A 16,223-nucleotide genomic window follows, 5' to 3' on the forward strand; every position below is an offset into this window, starting at 1 on the left:
TGAGGACTCTCTGTGTCTGTCGCCATCAGGAAGGCAGGGGAGTGGCGTGTCTGAGGTCTCTTTCCCCAGCTCCATGTTGCTCTCAGGGGAGAGGGAGAAAGTCTGGCTCTCAGGCCACTCTCTGAGGACCCACAGGCATCCAAACCCCTTACTCCTCTCCCTCCTGTCCTCTCCCTTCTCCGTCTCCTCCCTGGAGATTCCTCCGCCGCTACCTGATGGGGATGCATCCTTCCAAATCTATGGCTGCTGCCAGGAGTTCCTCCTATCTCTGGGATGTGTCATCCACAAAGCGAAGCCTTTGAAACGCAAATGCCTTTTTCTCTGGTTTTCGCTTCTAACAGCTGTTCCTTGAAGCACCAAATGCTAGCCAAAATGGTGGTAAAATGCATACGAAGAACAAATTATGCATCGGCCGGGATACTGCGGAGTCCTCCCCCTCTCTCTCCTCTGGATGACTCAATATGCATCAGCCGGGATACTGCGGAGTCCTCCTCCACTCTCTCCTCTCGACAACTCGCTGCACGGATCCATCCCTGAGTGCTGGTCAGTGCTCCCCAAAGGAGCCGCAGAGGGCGGCGTCCCGGCGCCACCCTCGCATGGCCTGGCCGGGGTGTCACAGGCTGGCCCCTGAGGTCTCACAGGGCCCAGGGCACAAACTTCAGGACGAGAGCAGCTCAAATGCAGCGGCCCACGCCCCTCTCCTCCCTGTGCTCAGCCTTCTCTGGGATCCGAGCTCTCCGTCCAGGCTGGCGCTGACGTCAGACACGTTCTGGCCTCTATCCTGCCAGCCTTCTCAGCACTCTGGGTTGGAAGGAACATTCCAGGAAGGCAGTATTTCCCAGAGGACAGAGCGCCGCCCTGCTCTGCTGGGCACAAAATTACCTAACCCTAGAGAGACGTGGAGAAAATACCAAATTGAATCTACATTACAGATTGTTGGAAGAATTGGTTGGGGTCATGTATCTAAAATGCTTAATGCAGGCTCCTAAGCATAGGAATATGTTTAGTAAGTCTAGTCTGCTTTATTAGCTATTATTTAAATTTGTTCCATAGCAAGAATCACTCTCCGTTTAGAATCCAAACTAAAAACATTCCCCGACCCCCATGGAGAGGGCTTGGTACGTTCCCTGAAAAGTCATTGAGCATCCCACATCACCTCTGCCCGGTGGCCCCGCTGGGGGGGAGGCGTGGCCTCATCCCATGGGTCGTGCCAGGGACGGCGAGGCCCAGGCCAACACTGTGCCACGTGATGGTCACTGGACACCTGAGACTACTCAGCTCTTGAAGTTTGGCCCCTGTGACAGAGAACTGACTTTTTAAAATTGTTTCATTTCAGTAAATATAAATGTAAATTTGACCACACGAGATGAGGGCCGCCACCACTGGCAGTGCAGGGCTGAACACGCCTCCAGCCACGGGTCTTCCTACAGGGACCCAGCCTCGTCGCTGCTCCTCCCAGGAGCATGACCCACCTGCAGGGCTGAACACGCCTCCAGCCACCGATCTTCCTACAGGGACCCAGCCTTGTCGCTGCTCCTCCCAGGAGCATGACCCACCTGCAGGGCTGAACATGCAGCCAGCTGAGGGTCTTCCTGCAGGCACCCAGCCTCGTCACTGCTTCTCCCAGGAGCCTGACCCAAGCCCCCCCTGCAGCCTTCGCTTCCGTCCTGGGGGGCTGCTTAGAGGCTGCCCTCCAGCGTCAACCACACCCACTCCAGCCCACTGCCTGCTCCCTCCTCCAGGACCCCGGAGCCGAAGCCCTGAGCCAGATAGGGTGGACCTGAGTGCCCCAAGTGGAGAGAAGGCTACAACTACAGCTGCCACAGCTATATCTATGACAACGAAGGTTGCAGCCACAACCACATCAACAACAGCTACACAGCCACAGCTCTGACAACAGCAGCAACAGCCCTCACCACCACAACCACCACGACTATAACAGCCAGCACCACCAGCTGGGCGCCCCTGCTGGGTCTGCCTGGGGAGGCCAAGCTGCCACAGGGCTGTGCAGCAGGACAGGTGTCTCCTCATTGAGGATCTTTTCCTCCCACGTGTCGATGCCATTTGAGGAGCTTAGGGCAAAAGCTCACATTTGCAGAAGAGTTATGGTTCACATGTTAAAAAGAAAACGAGGTGCAATAAGGTCCCTTTCACAGGTGTAGGGGCCAGGCCATCAACATATCCCTTCAGGAGACACAGCCAAGCCACAGCAGTGATAACGTTAACAACCGAGGCTCCTGAGAGGCAAGCAAAAGGAGAAACAAAACCAAACATTTCCCTTCTGCTAGGATTACACTCAGTCCTCAGCAGCAAGCAGCTGCTCCTGAGAAAGAGAAACCCTCCAGGAGAGGAGGGTTTCACTGTGGACACAGCAGCCCTGGCGAGGCAGTGGCTCCTTCACAGGAGAGGAGGGTTTCACCATGGACACAGCAGCCGCCATGACGCGGTGGCTTCTGACTGCCAGGGGCCCAGATGTCTGGGTCCTGTGCCTCAGCCCCTGACACTTGGAGACCACCTCAGGGTGAGTTTGCTGCCACAACAGCCATCCTGTCCCTGGAGGAAGGAAGGGGACCCTCTCAAAGGACACAGGCTGTAGGCCACACTTCTGCCTCCACCCTCAGACCCATGTGGTCCCAGGGCCAGCCCTCGCCATCCTGTGGCAGCCAAGTGCCTGCTGAGCACGCAGGAGCATCCCTGGGGAAGAGGGGCTGACAGTGGACACACCCTGCGCTCTCCAGGAAACAGACCCAACCCACACAAAGATGGCAGACACCTTGCAGAAAGGTGCACGTGTGTTCCTCAATACTGGGTTTATTAGGCATCTCTATTGGGAATCCTAGCCAAGCTCTACAGACTGAAATCACATATATCTCCACTAAATCTTAAAACACTACTAAAATGACCCACTCTCCTCTTATAAACCCACAAATATAATGCAACTAAATAACTAAATAAGGAAGGGAAGTGCAGACCATCCCATCCACAAAGCACTGGGAGCCGCCCAGCCCAAGCACACATGGCTCAGGCCTCAGCTCCCTGCAGAGGAGCTGGTAGGGGAGGGAGAGGATGGGGGTGGAGAGAAAGAGTGAAGAAAGAACCCAGAAAAAGAGGAGTGAAGAGCATGCAGAACCTCCATAGAAAAGAGGCTGGGACCTAGAGTGGGGATTCAGAGTTGGTCGGAAAACAGAGGAGTAGTTGAATTGTCTAAGAGGGGTTCGACTCCCGGATGCCCTGCCACAGGCCTCCTTCTCCCCGGCAGAAGGATAAGCTAGAACAGAAGCTCTGGAGCTAGTGCTAGGAAGAGCTGGAAACAGGATGAGCCGTTGTACTGAAGATAGGAATGTCAAGTGAGATGGACAGGCCCCAAGGCCTTGGTCCCGTGTGGCTCCGGGAATCCAGCGGCTCCTCCTGCTCCTCTGCCTTCTCCACTCCCCGCCACTCCAGACAGAGCAGGGGCCTCTTCTCTAGAACCAACAGATTCAAGATAAAGGGCCTCCAGGCACCAGTGTCTGGGACGTATGCGTGAACAGCCAAGGACTCCGGCCACTGAAGGCAAGCAGTAAACAACATGGCGGAAACCAAGCAAACAAACCAGCCTTACCAGGGGGCAAAAGAAGCTCAGAGGAAGCAGAAACATTTCTGGAAAGAGGAGCAATCTTTTTAAAAACCTATAATTTGTCATCAGACAGAAAAGAACAGAAAGAACATTAAAATATATTGTATTCATAACCCAAGAAACATTCAGAGAACACGAATATCTATTTTAAAAAATAAATAAAAAGTTTACTTTGAAAGTTAAAATGTAAAATTGAGGTAATGTCCCATAAATTATAGAGATGAGAAAAGAAGATAAAAGATTTTGTTAAAAAAAATAAAGAATTCAGGAGAGTTAGTAATCAACTAATAGGAGTTTCTGAAGAAGTAGAGAGAGTAGAGCAAATGGAAGAAAGAAAATTCCCAAAGAAAGAAAACAAGGAAAATCCCCATGGCAGAGATCTTGAGTTTTCAGATATAAAGGCCTCGTTGAGTAGCCACACAATCATGAAATGGTTCTATGTCGTCCGGGGCTCTACCTGAGAAGCAGGACCAGTAGGATTTATATATGGACGGGTTCATCACAAGGAACTGGCTGACACCATCTGGGACTGGCTCCACAAGTCCAAAATCTGTAGGGCAGACAGGCAGCCTAGAAACTCTTGTTCAGGAGAAGTTCCATTCCACGGGGAGAATTTCTTCTTCCTCGGGGAAACCTTAGTTATATTCTTAAGGTCTTTTGACTGCTTGAGTCCGGCCCACTGAGAGTATTGAGAATAATCTCCTTACTTAAAGTCAGCTAGGCCAAGTGTGGTGTCTCACACCTGTAATCCCAGTATTTGGGGAGGAGGACGCAGGAGGATCACTTGAGCCCAAGAGTTTAAGACCAACCTGGGCAACATGGCAAGACATCATCTCTACAAAAAATTTAAAAATTAACCAGGCATGGTGGTACATGGCTGTGGTCATAGCTATATGGGAGGCTGAGGAGTGAGAATTGCTTGAGCCCAAGAGTTGGAGGCTGCAGTGAGTATGATCATGCCACTGAACTCCAGCCTAGGTAACAACAGCAAAACCCTGTCTCAACAACAACAACAACAACAACAAAAAGCCAACTGATGGTAGATGTTAGTCACTCTACAAAATACCTTTGCAGCAACACTTAGATAAGTATTTGATTAAACAACTGGATGCTGTGTCCTCTCCATGTTGACATATAAAACTGTCATAGCCAACCACACAGAGGTTCATCATCATGAAATTTTGAGAACCTGGAGTGGGGATACAGAGAGAGAGAGAGACAAACAGAGACAAAGTGAGAGACAAAAGAAAAGGAAGCTAAGAGATGTACTCAACAGCAATGCTGGAAACAAGAATCAAATAGAACAATGCCTTCAAAACTCTTAGGAAAATGATTGCACACTCAGTATTCTATACTCAACCAAACTATCAATTTGGAATGCAAAAGCAGCAAGCCCCATCCAATGGGTGACCAAGCCCCAGCCCTTCTTACTCCTCTTGAGTGGGTGCTCTCTTCTGAACCCATTGCTGCCTCAGGCTGTACTCCCTCATTCCTCCCCCAGGCCCCTCTGCCAGCTTCCTCGCTGGCCCCCCCACTGCCCTCTGCCCTCTGCAAGCATCCTCCATGCTGCTGCCAGTGAGCTCTCTACCAAGCAAACTCTACTGTGTGGTTGCCAGGATTACATGCTTCCAATCCTTTGTCATTGCCTAGAAGCTAAATCCATTCTCCTCCATAAGGCACTTGAGATCTTCCCTAATAAGCTCTTACCCGTCCCTCCAGCTCCCTGCCTCTCTGCCCTTTGGTTGCACCCAGACCTAAATTCAAAGCTGAAGACATGCTGCTCAGGCTTCTTTGGCCCTTCCACTGCTCCTTGTCCCCTTCAAACAAATGTCTGTCTTTAAATACCCATGCGGACTCCACCTCCCTCTGTAATGCTGCAGAGCATCACATCATCGGACCATGTGCACCCCTGTAGGGCATGTGTATTCACAGGGCCCTCTGCCCGAACTGCACTGGCAGGGCCCGAGTGTAGCATCTGTCACTCACGGGTGCATGGAGAGAGGCTGCAGGAGGAGGAGTGGAGGGTGAGGCTGGTGCTGGATGGCCTGGGTATAAACTCAGCCCTGCCTTTTTTGACTGTATGGTCTGGGGCAAGTTAGCTGTTCTGCGTCTCGATTCTCTCCTCTGTAAAATGGGATGGTCATAGATTGTTTGAGCAGTGGGCCAAGTCTGAAGAGCATGCCAGCATGTGATAAGTAAAGCATTTACAGCAGCTCACCACTGCTGTTAGCATTGTCATGACCCTCCTGTTAGGACTGTGCTTGAGGACAGGAGGTAAGTGTTGCTGATGAGTGAATAGAGATAGGACGTTTGATGACCTATGGAAGTGGCTCTTCAAAACGTCTCTTCTCAGGCCTTCTTCTCCTAACAGTGTTTTGATTGTCACTGCTGAATAGCAGTGGCTCCAGAATCCATCCCTTGGGCAGGAGGCAGGTGGACTCCCTGGGCTGCAGGAATGAGCTGTGTGGGTAGCTGCCATCCCTCAGGCTTTGAGAGGGACCTTTGTTTCCTGAGGCAGGTGGACGTGCACCCCAGTGGGAGGGACCTGGTCTGGGAGCTGGGAGCCATCTGGGTGGTCACACGGCCACCCACGGCTGCACTTTCTGCACCACCTGCCTGTGTGGCTGTGGCCGAGGCGTCCACCTGGCACAGAGGTCACTGTTCTAGAAACGCTTCCCTCTCTCCATGGTTTGAGAGCACCCTGTTTGGCACAGAATATTTTTAGGGGAAAAACCTCCAAATTCTGGATCTTGGCTTGAGAAGGGTCCACGATGCCATTGCTTCCCACTGAGATGGAAGCAGATCTGATACACAGTCAGAGGCAGAAATGTCACGTGGCTCCAAGAACACCCTCCTGCCCTTCCTCACATATGCTGGGGCCAGAGTCCGGGAAGCCAACCACAGGAGAGCTGCTCTCGTGGCGACCGGGGCAAATGCAGGACAGGCTGTGGCTGCTGCACCAAATCCCCGTTTGCTTATTGAGGAGATGCTCCGTCATCATGAGTCAATCAGTGACAAGAATAGGATTAAAATACACAGTAACAGTGTACACCTGGAGTGCATTGTGTCTCATATAAATTACATATTATATAGTTAGAGTATTAAAATAGTAGCAGTGGAATAGGGAATAGTAAAATAAATAAAATGTTATTAGAGTGAAACTCACTGTGAAGGAAACTGTTTGCCCCTGGCTGTGTGGAGCCGATTTTCAGAGGTTACTGAATCGCAGACAGCACCTGGCTGGGCTCTTCCCACCCGCAGCTCTTTGTCGTGAGTTCTCATCCTAGCACCTTCCAGCTGCAACAAAGCTTCTACACACACTCCCACCTCCTCTCAAATTACTTATTTTTCTTCCCAATCTCTGTGTCTTGTTAACCATATCCCCCTTCGAAAGTTTCACTTATTTAGTTATTTCCAACTGTAATGTTCTCCAGGAAAAGGCCCTTCTAGCTGATGTCCTGATAAAAAATGTCAGGGCCTCCCCGGAGCTCGGTTTGAAGCCCTTCTAAAGCTTTCGCTGGAACCTTCATCTGGAATCCCTGGTGCTGACGCCTGGTGCCAGACGTCTGGGGCCTGGGGCAAGCGGGTGGAGCAGCCGCTTAACTACTTGCTGCCCGGAACTTCCCTGCACTGAAACTTGGTGACTTCCAAACCTACACTCAGCAGCACTTGACTTTAATTGGAGAAGCGTTTCTGTAACAGGCTGCTGGATCTCACGTTCAGAACTAACGTGTGAGTAAAATAGTCAGCACCCTCTTTATAGTTTACACCCGAGACCAGCCGTGGGCTGACCTCCTTGGCTGAGCCAGGTGTGTGGACTTTCCCGAGAGCCCGGGACCAGCACCGCCCCCAGGCCACCGCTAGATGGCACTGTCACCGCACCAGGGCCGCCACCACCCCCCAGGGCCGCGCTGGGCCTGTTCCCAGGGTTCTCTTCCAAATTGGACCTGAGCTGGCAGTGCAGTCACTGGATTGGAATTGGCAGCACCGACACAGCCGCGTTTGGACAGAATGCATCATTCTTCAGGCCCGTCTTTGTTTCCTAATTTAGTTTCCCAAACTCTTGCTGAAGGCTCCTGCTCCTTAAATAACACCATTATTTGTCATTCCCAGCAGGCAGTTTTATTAACTGAGAGTGAAGAGAAGCAGCGTGAGACTGTGGGCAAAGCCGGTGCTGAACCGCAGTGTGGGTCCAGGAATGTGGACTCTGCAGTTTCCGGCCGTGTGGCGCCCCTATCCCCCCACCCATGGGGGACTTGCCTCCCTGCACCGGTGGCCTCTGCTTCCTGGAGCCGTCGGTCCTCTGGGTGGTTCTCTCCCATGCACTTAATTCACCGCACATAACTTAGTTCTGTTCCTTTATTTTCAAGGTAGGAGAAGCCAGGATGGGGAGATCCCTAATAGATATGACTAAATACACTTAATAAGGAACTTTGTAATCAAGTCATGAGAAAATGGGCCTTTTTGACATAAAAGTGGACAAGTACCCCAGTGCCCACCTCCCAGCAGGAGTCACCTTCTGACCACACTGCATGATTTCAGGAGCTGAGGCACCCATGGGGAGCTGAGGACAAGGTGGCCGTGTGCAGCCCCTCTGGAGCACGGCGTCTGCAGGGACCCCTGGGTGCTGCCGACAACAGGGGTCCACCCTGGGACGGAACCAACTGGCAGGACCCCGGGGTCCTCTCGTCTACCTCTCACCCTACAATGCAGGCCCCAGGCCCCCAGCCGGGCAGTGAGGCCCTGTGCATACACTGGGGCATAGGAATGGGACAGGGCCACCCCCTGGGGGGCCACAGCTGTCACTCTGCGCTCACTCAGTGGCCTTGAAAGAAGCGCCTGAAGCGAGAGAACATGGGTGACAGGGTTTCCCTGAAGTCAAGTCAAAGCAGCCAACGTGCACCATGTCCATCCTCATTTTATGCGCCTTTGTCTTGGCGTAGCCTCAGCAGCTGCTTTTGGCTGCGGCTTTTAAGCTGTGAAAGTATTTGCTGGGAATGTCCTTGGCTCCTCACGCGGCACCTCCTCCCCGTTAGGCTGGTTTCTCTGCTGGATCTAAAACAGGAGGGAGGAAGCATCGTGAGTGGCATGGGGGGGCTTGAGCGGCTCCTCCCTCTCTCCTCTGGGGGTGCCCACCGGGGCCCAAAGCTTCTGGGAACCCGGCGGGGAGCTCTGCTCCTGAGCCAGGAATTGCCAGGCACCACACAACTGCTATCCGCGGGGCCTGTCCGGTTTCCCCAAGTGCTTCTGCTTCATTAGCTAATCCATACAGCGTAGCTCAGAATGATCGCTTGCCTTGGGTCCCCAAACACTACCTGAGCTGGAAAGTGCTTGTGTGATGTGTTAGTAATGGATAATACAAAATTTTTAACATGGGACTTTAAGCCATCAAAATTTCTGTTTTATTTCTTAAAAACAACAACAAAAAGGCTGAATGTGGTGGTTCATACCTGTAATCCTAGCACTTTGGGAGGCTGAGGCAGGAGGGTCGCTTGAGATCAGGAGTTCGAGACCAGCCTGGGCAACATGGTGAGACCTAGTTTCTATTAAAATATTTTTAAAAGAAAAAAAAGAGATAACTGTGCCACGGGGCGTTCCATTGGTGATGAAGCGTGCTGATGCCCAGGGAGCCATGGAGTTTCTCAGGGTGGTGCCGTGTGCCTCTCACCTGGACGCCTGGAGCCACTCCCCAGTCTAAGGGTTTGAATGCAGGAAAAGCCATCTATGGCTAAGAAGAGACAAAAAATAATTCTAAACTAGAAAAGATAAAATACAGGACAAAGGAGAGATGGGCCAGGCAGCCCTGGGACACTGGCCTGGCCGACTGTCTGGTGCAGAGAGGCTGGGATTTCTGGGGGCAGGGCATGGGGAAGGGGTGGCTGTTAGGATTCCATGGAGGTGTACCCAGGGGGGTGCTCCCCCACACTCTTCCCTCCTCAGAATCAGAGCGGGAAAGCAGCTCGGCCTCTCGGCCCCTCCTGCTTCCTGACAACTGAGAGGCAGGACGCTGTCCTTCCTATTTTATTCACGCAACAGACATCCCTCTAGGGCCCGTGGTATCCCAGGCACGAACCGTGATTCTGAGTGGAGAGGGTGGAAAGGACACGGGGATGACCCTGCTGGGGTGGAGCTGACAGCGTCACGAGGCAAGAGCCACTGAAGAAGCAAATGCACCCTCTCATGACGAGTGGGAGCAGGGAGGGACCCCAGCGACAGGATGGGGAAGGGGCCTGTTGATGCTGCTCAGCGAAGGTGGCAGAGACATCCGCACCAACACAGCCAGGCTCTGGGAGCTGCGTCACCAAGCCCATCCGCAGAGGGGCCTCACCTCGGGCTCTCAACCTGTGCCCCAGAGAGCCAGGCCTGTGGTGGCCGGAGCTCACTGAGCTGATTCCACAGGACGGAACCTCACCTGTTCTCCCAGGCCTGGCTATCCTGACATCTGCCTTTCATGGTTCTGGTTTAATATCCTTTCTCTATATTCAACCTTCAAAATATCCCTATGAGGTGGGAAATTTTGTTTGCTTTTAAATTCCCATTTTACAAATGAAACACCCGAGCTTAGACAGGTCACTAGAATAAGTCAGCAGCAGAAGCAGGACTTAGCAGAGAAAGTCTGACTTCCAAGCCTGTACTTTACTTCTCCCAGGAGCTCCTAGGTTGTAGGTAACAAGAATTCCCAAGAAGCAAGCCTGGAGCAGAGCCAGGGAAACGAGGTTCCACTCTCCACCCCACCACTAAGGAGCTGTTCGTTCATGGGTGAATGCTCTCCGCCAGGCCTGCACCTACCATTCTGCAAGCATTTAGTCCACTGTGGGAAACAGAAAGTGAGACCTGCCCTAAAGAACTTAACTGAGCAGATCTTTAAAAATTCTGCGGCAAGACCCATAAAAGAGAAAGAGGCTGGGGAGCTCCGCACCCCAGTGAGGTGGAGGCTGGGGGCGGTTTCTGCAAAAGCCGAATCCTAAAGGAAAAATCACTGACGTGATGTCAGTCTGTTTCCATTTTCTATGCTGTGCATTTTTACTAAACACGTCCCATCTGCAAAGGCTCCTGGACACCGGGATACACATAGCAATGTGGTGGGCATTCCGAGGAACCACCCTCAGACCAGCAGAAGAGGAAAAGATAACCAAGGATGGGAACCGCCCATGTCCACGTCCCGGGAGGCTGCGCTCCAGGGCGCAGGGGATTCGAGGAAGGCAGCGCTGTGGTGGGCCAGAGCCTGGGCCGGGAGGGCCTCCTGGTGCAGGCCGGGCCCTGCTTTGTGGACAAAACAGTAAAGAGTTGGGAGGTCAGTTGGATGGGGACAGGGCGGGACAGCAAACTCAAGTGGGAGCGCCAGGGGCGTTCACCTAGCGGCAGAGAAGATCACTGGCCTGGGGAATTCGTGAGTGGACAGCGGGAGGCAGCACGTGTGAGAAGAGCCCGTCGCAAAGGCCCTCTAGGACAGCGGCCCCCAACCTTTTGGCACAAGGGACCGGTTTCATGGAAGCTAATTTTTCTTTTTTTTTTTTTTTTTTTGAGACGGAGTCTCGCTGTGTCGCCCAGGCTGGAGTGCAGTGGCGCGATCTCGGCTCACTGCAAGCTCCGCCTCCCGGGTTCACGCCATTCTCCTGCGTCAGCCTCCCGAGTATCTGGGACTACAGGCGCCCGCCACCACGTCCGGCTAATTTTTTGTATTTTTAGTAGAGACGGGGTTTTACCGTGTTAGCCAGGATGGTCTCGATCTCCTGACCTCGTGATCCGCCCGCCTCGGCCTCCCAAAGTGCTGGGATTTCAGGCGTGAGCCACCGCGACCGGCCGGAAGCTAATTTTTCTACAGAAAAGGGGTGGGATGGTTTCTGGATGAAACCGTTCCACCTGGGATCACCAGGATTAACTTCTAAGGAGCCCGCAGCCCGGACCCCCTCGCAGGCGCAGTTCTCAATAGCGTTTGCGCTCCTGGGAGAATCGAATCCCGCCGCTGACGTGTCGGGAGGCGGAGCTCAGGTGAGAATGCTCGCCCGCCCACTGCCCACCTGCGCCTGTACGGCCCGGTTCCTCACAGGCCACGGCCGGGAGTTTGGGGACCCCTGCTCTAGGAAATATTCCAGCATCGGCAGCTGCTCTCAGAGAAGCTGCTGGAAGCTCTCCTGGGGGAGTGGGGGCAATCACAGCTGTGCCCCTGGGGCCATTTCTCAGCTGTGGGATGGAACGGATGGGACCCAGGCTGAGGCCCAGGGGCCTCGCTGAGGGAGAAAGCAGCACAGACCTGGACTGAAGTGATGAAGAGAAGGGAGGGGTTTCAGGCGCAAACAGCAGAGGCTGCTCGCTGGGAGGATGGCAAGGAGGAGGAGGCGTGCCTTTGTGGCCCTGCCTCTCTCCCCACCTGCAGCTCCTGGCCCCTCAATGCCATTCGCAAACGCAGGGAAAGTCGAAAGGGCCGCGGAGGTTCAGACGGCGGAAGGCCAGAGAGGTTCAGCGGGGGAAAGATGGGAGTTGCTCCCTGCATTTGTGAGGATCACACTGAGCCGGGCTGGGCCACACGCACCGTGGACCGACCAGGCGTCACCCTCGTCCTACAGTCACAGTCTTACGACCTCTGCAGGAGGCCCTCACCCCAGCCCTCCTCTCATCTTAACCCAGGGCGGCAGCTGCACTCAAGAGTCTTTTTTTTTTTTTTTTTTTTTTGAAACGGAGTCCTGCTCTGTAACCCAGGCTGGAGTGCAGCAGTGCGATCTCGGCTCACTGCAACCTCTGCCTCCCGGGTTCAAGAGATTCTCCTGCCTCAGCCTCCCAAGTAGCTGGGATTATAGGCACCTGCCACCACGCCCAGCTAATTTTTGTATTTTTAGTAGAGACAGGGTTTCACCATGTTGGCCAGGCTGGTCTGGAACTCCTGACCTCATGATCTGTCCGCCTCGGCCTCACAAAGTGCTAGGATTACAGGCATGAGCCACCGCGCCCGGCTAAGAGTCTTCTCTTAACTTGGAAGTCCTGCAAAATCCTGCCGCAGGCCTCTTTGAGGGCTCAGTCTGCACCTTCCAGAGCCTGGGTGCACTCACACTCACCCTGGGCCTCCACTCACTGAGCCATCAGAAAGTGTATTCAGACATTTTATGCTTTAGAAGTCGTCACTGGGCACCTATTCCATCTCCAGCACTCTCCCATCATGGGGATACAGAGCAGTGAACAAAAAAGTTCATTTTAATCCTTGCCCTCAAGAATACACATTCTTTTCATTAAACTTCACAAACACAGTCAATTCAATATTTTATTCCATTTCACAAGTGAGCAAACAGGACTGCCTAAGTCTTTCCTAGCCAGTTCCACGTCTTACGTGCGTTAGAGCATCAGGGGGTGCACTGTGAGGTCCAGTGGGCCTCCTGGTCTCATGAAGGACTTGCCAGGTGTAGTCACCTGACTGCAGAGTCTACCTGGATGCGGGGCCAAAGCGCAGACACACCTGCAGGAAGATGTGTGTGACAGCCGCAGTGTGTCCAGTGGCAGGAAGGGGAAAAGTGGCGTTAACATCCAAGCATCCTATTTTAGGAGAGCCTTAACAGATCTTTTGAGAACTTCTTATTTTACAAATGAAAATATCCAGCTCGCCTTCAGAAGCAGATTTACGGATAAGCTAGGGAAGCAGAAGTGTCAGCCCCCACCCCAGCCGGATTTGCAGGGCGTCCTGCTGGGATCTGATGGGGAGGCAGGAGAAGACCCAGGAGGGTGCCCCGGAGTGGGGACGACTGCCAGGTTGTTGCCCAGGCCCCATCAGGGAGGACTGAAGAGGAGCCTGTTCCCTCCGGAACGCGAGGGGTTCGTTCACGCCCCACACTAAAGACAGCTTGAGGAGCACAGGGATTTCCGGTGTAAACAGCAGCAGGCAGGGTGAGAGGATCCATCAGAAGCAGCAGTGCCAATGTCTAGTAACAAATAAATGAACAAAAAAACAGCAAAGGGAACCACGAGCCAGGACCCCCTCAGGGACTGTCCGGATTCCTGAGGATGCAGTCAGGGCGAGCAGGAGAAGCCAGGGCGCCCACCGTGCCCACCCTGTCAGGCCACCCAGTTCCCAGAGGCCTCTCTGCTCCTGGGGCTTCCCGTGCGGCTTGCCCTGGGATGGGATAGGACGCGGGAGCTGATGATGCTGGAGCTGATGACGCCAGAGCTGATGACGCCGGAGCTGATGATGCTGGAGCTGATGACGCTGGGGTTAAAGTCCCCGCTGCTCCTTCTCTCACTGAACCTAGGAACATCATCAGCAAACACAGCAGTTCACAGCCACAGAGTTGTGGTATGAGCAACAAATACTGGTGATTGTCTTAGACGTTCCAGGGCTGCAAAAACAAATACCATACCTTGGGCAGCGTAGAAACCAGAAATTTATTCCTCCAAGTTCTGGAGACTGGAAGTCCGAGACCGAGGCACCAGCAGATTCGGCATCTGGCAACGGCTGCTCTCTGGTTGGTAAACGACGCCTTCTCACTCTGTCCTCACATGGGAGAAGGGGTTAAGGAGCTGTCTGGGTCCCTTTTATAAGGGCACGGATGCCATCACGAGGCCTCCTCACTTCCCGTACGCCCCTTCTCCTAACACCATCCCGGTGGGGGTCAGGATTTCAGTGCACGAGATTTCAGGGGACACAGTCAGGCAACAGCAATGATTATTTAGAATTTTATGAATATTCTATTATAATTATGAGATGCAAACATCACATCAAAAAAATAACAACTTAGACCTGTGGTGTGGATGAAGAATACTGGAAATATTTTTATACAAAGATAGGATTTCCCCAAAAACAACCACTAATATCCCCAGTTGAAAATGTATTACGATCAAGTTCTTCTGCTATGAATTTTCCTGTTTTCTTAAAAAAATTTTAAAAGAAAATGTATTACAAAAATAATATTTAGAAAGCTTAATTATATTAATGCGGATATTAAAGAGATATTTCTAATAATGATGTAATCTGCCTGCACTAGTAAAGAGTGTTTCTAGATATATCCCTAACACACCATCACACGACTTACGGACACGGTCCATCTAACACTTCATATACAGGTGAAATACAATATTATGTATAGAGAGAATAAACACATATGTCATATACATATATAAAACATTATAGGCGGGGTGCGGTGGCTCATGCCTGTAATCCTAGCACTTTGGGAGGCCAAGGCGGGCAGATCGCCTGAGGTCAGGAGTTGAAGACCAGCCTGGCCAATATGGTGAAACCCTGTCTCTACTAAAAATACAAAAATTAGCCAGGTGTGGTGGCACACACCTGTAATCCCAGAGGCTATAATTCTGTAATCGGGAGGCTGAGGCAGGAGAATCACTGGAACCCAGGAGGCAGAGGCTGCAGTGAGCCGACATCGGGCCACTGCACTCCAGCCTGGGTGACAGAGCAAGACTCTCTCAAAAAAAAAAAAAAAAAGCGTTATATATAGAAGTTTTTCACCTCACCCATAGTTAAGTGCCAGATGGCCCCTGGCCTTTAGCACAGTGAGGACTCCAGTTGACCAGCACGTCCAGGAGCCCCTGGAAGGGAGGGAAGGCCCCTCGGAGACTGAGGAGTTGTGAGGAAGCCGAGGCACGGGACTGCATGGAAGAGGCGCTCGGCACACAGGACACGCCATCTTCAGCAAACACCCAACAGGACAGAAAAGGAGGCAGAGGTGCCTTCCTGCCCCGGAGGCTGCCAGCCACATCTGCCACATACACTGTGAAGAGCTGAGACGCATCCTGACGTCGACAAACCAGTGGCTGAGAAAAGTGAAGAGACACCTGGAAAGTTTGAAAACAGACTGAATAGCTGCTGATATTAGAAAACTGGCTAAAAATTGTAAGTGAGATAAGGAGATTGCAGTTATGTTTTCACCTTTGAGATTGGGGAAGCAGGAGGGGCACAGGTGACTAGCCTTGAGAGATAACAGCTGAATTTGGGTTGAGTTCATTATTCTGCTGTCTCTACTTTTGTATATTTGAAATTAACTTTTAAACCCAACCTTTCTATAAGCTTGATGCTTTCCATAATAAAGATTTTTAAGCAATATTATCACTCTACGAAAGTTCCAAAAAGCTCTGAAAGTTATACAATGAAGGGCAGATTTCCTCTGCTCTCAGAGCCCCAGCTCCCAAGACCCCCCGCCAAGAGGCAGCCCCAGCCGAGCACCCATGATCAGTGCTCACCACATGCATGAGTGCACACACATGCACCCCATGTGTGCATAACTCTCATACTGTATGCATTGGTCTTTTTGCTTTTTCTCATTTTCAGACAGCCTTTTGCTGGCAACCAACCTAATAATGCTATTCTACACCTTGCTTACCACCACTTCCCTGCAGGGCTGGGACATTAGACAGTTGACTAATGGCCGTCCTGTGTCTTGTCCACAGCTTGTCAGGATGCCCGAGAGCCACGTCAGCGATGAAGAAGGCAAAGCTTTCTGGAGAGCAGATGCTGACCATCAAACAGCGGGCCAGCAACGGTGAGCACCCCTCCAGCCCTCGTGGCACCCATGGTCAGGAAGGCCCAGCGGGCACGGCCATGCCAGCTCTGTGTCCTTTGACAGTTACAGCTCACTTTTCTTAGAAAGCAGGGGCAGAGATAATTCTGGCC

General features: G+C 52.3%; 1 protein-coding gene across 18 annotated transcripts in view; it reads left to right on the forward strand.

The window, feature by feature from the left end:
* Positions 1-16,223, forward strand: part of MYT1L (myelin transcription factor 1 like) — a 560,909-nt gene that overhangs the window by 523,070 nt on the left and 21,616 nt on the right. For all 18 annotated transcript variants that reach the window (XM_034952508.4, XM_034952504.4, XM_055108320.3 and 15 more), the window contains one exon: positions 16,001-16,092. In XM_034952508.4, the coding sequence (XP_034808399.1) occupies positions 16,001-16,092 (92 nt within the window). The remainder of the gene's footprint in view (positions 1-16,000; positions 16,093-16,223) is intronic.

Source organism: Pan paniscus, chromosome 12 (genome assembly GCF_029289425.2).
Source record: "Pan paniscus chromosome 12, NHGRI_mPanPan1-v2.0_pri, whole genome shotgun sequence".
Taxonomy (NCBI): domain Eukaryota; kingdom Metazoa; phylum Chordata; class Mammalia; order Primates; family Hominidae; genus Pan; species Pan paniscus.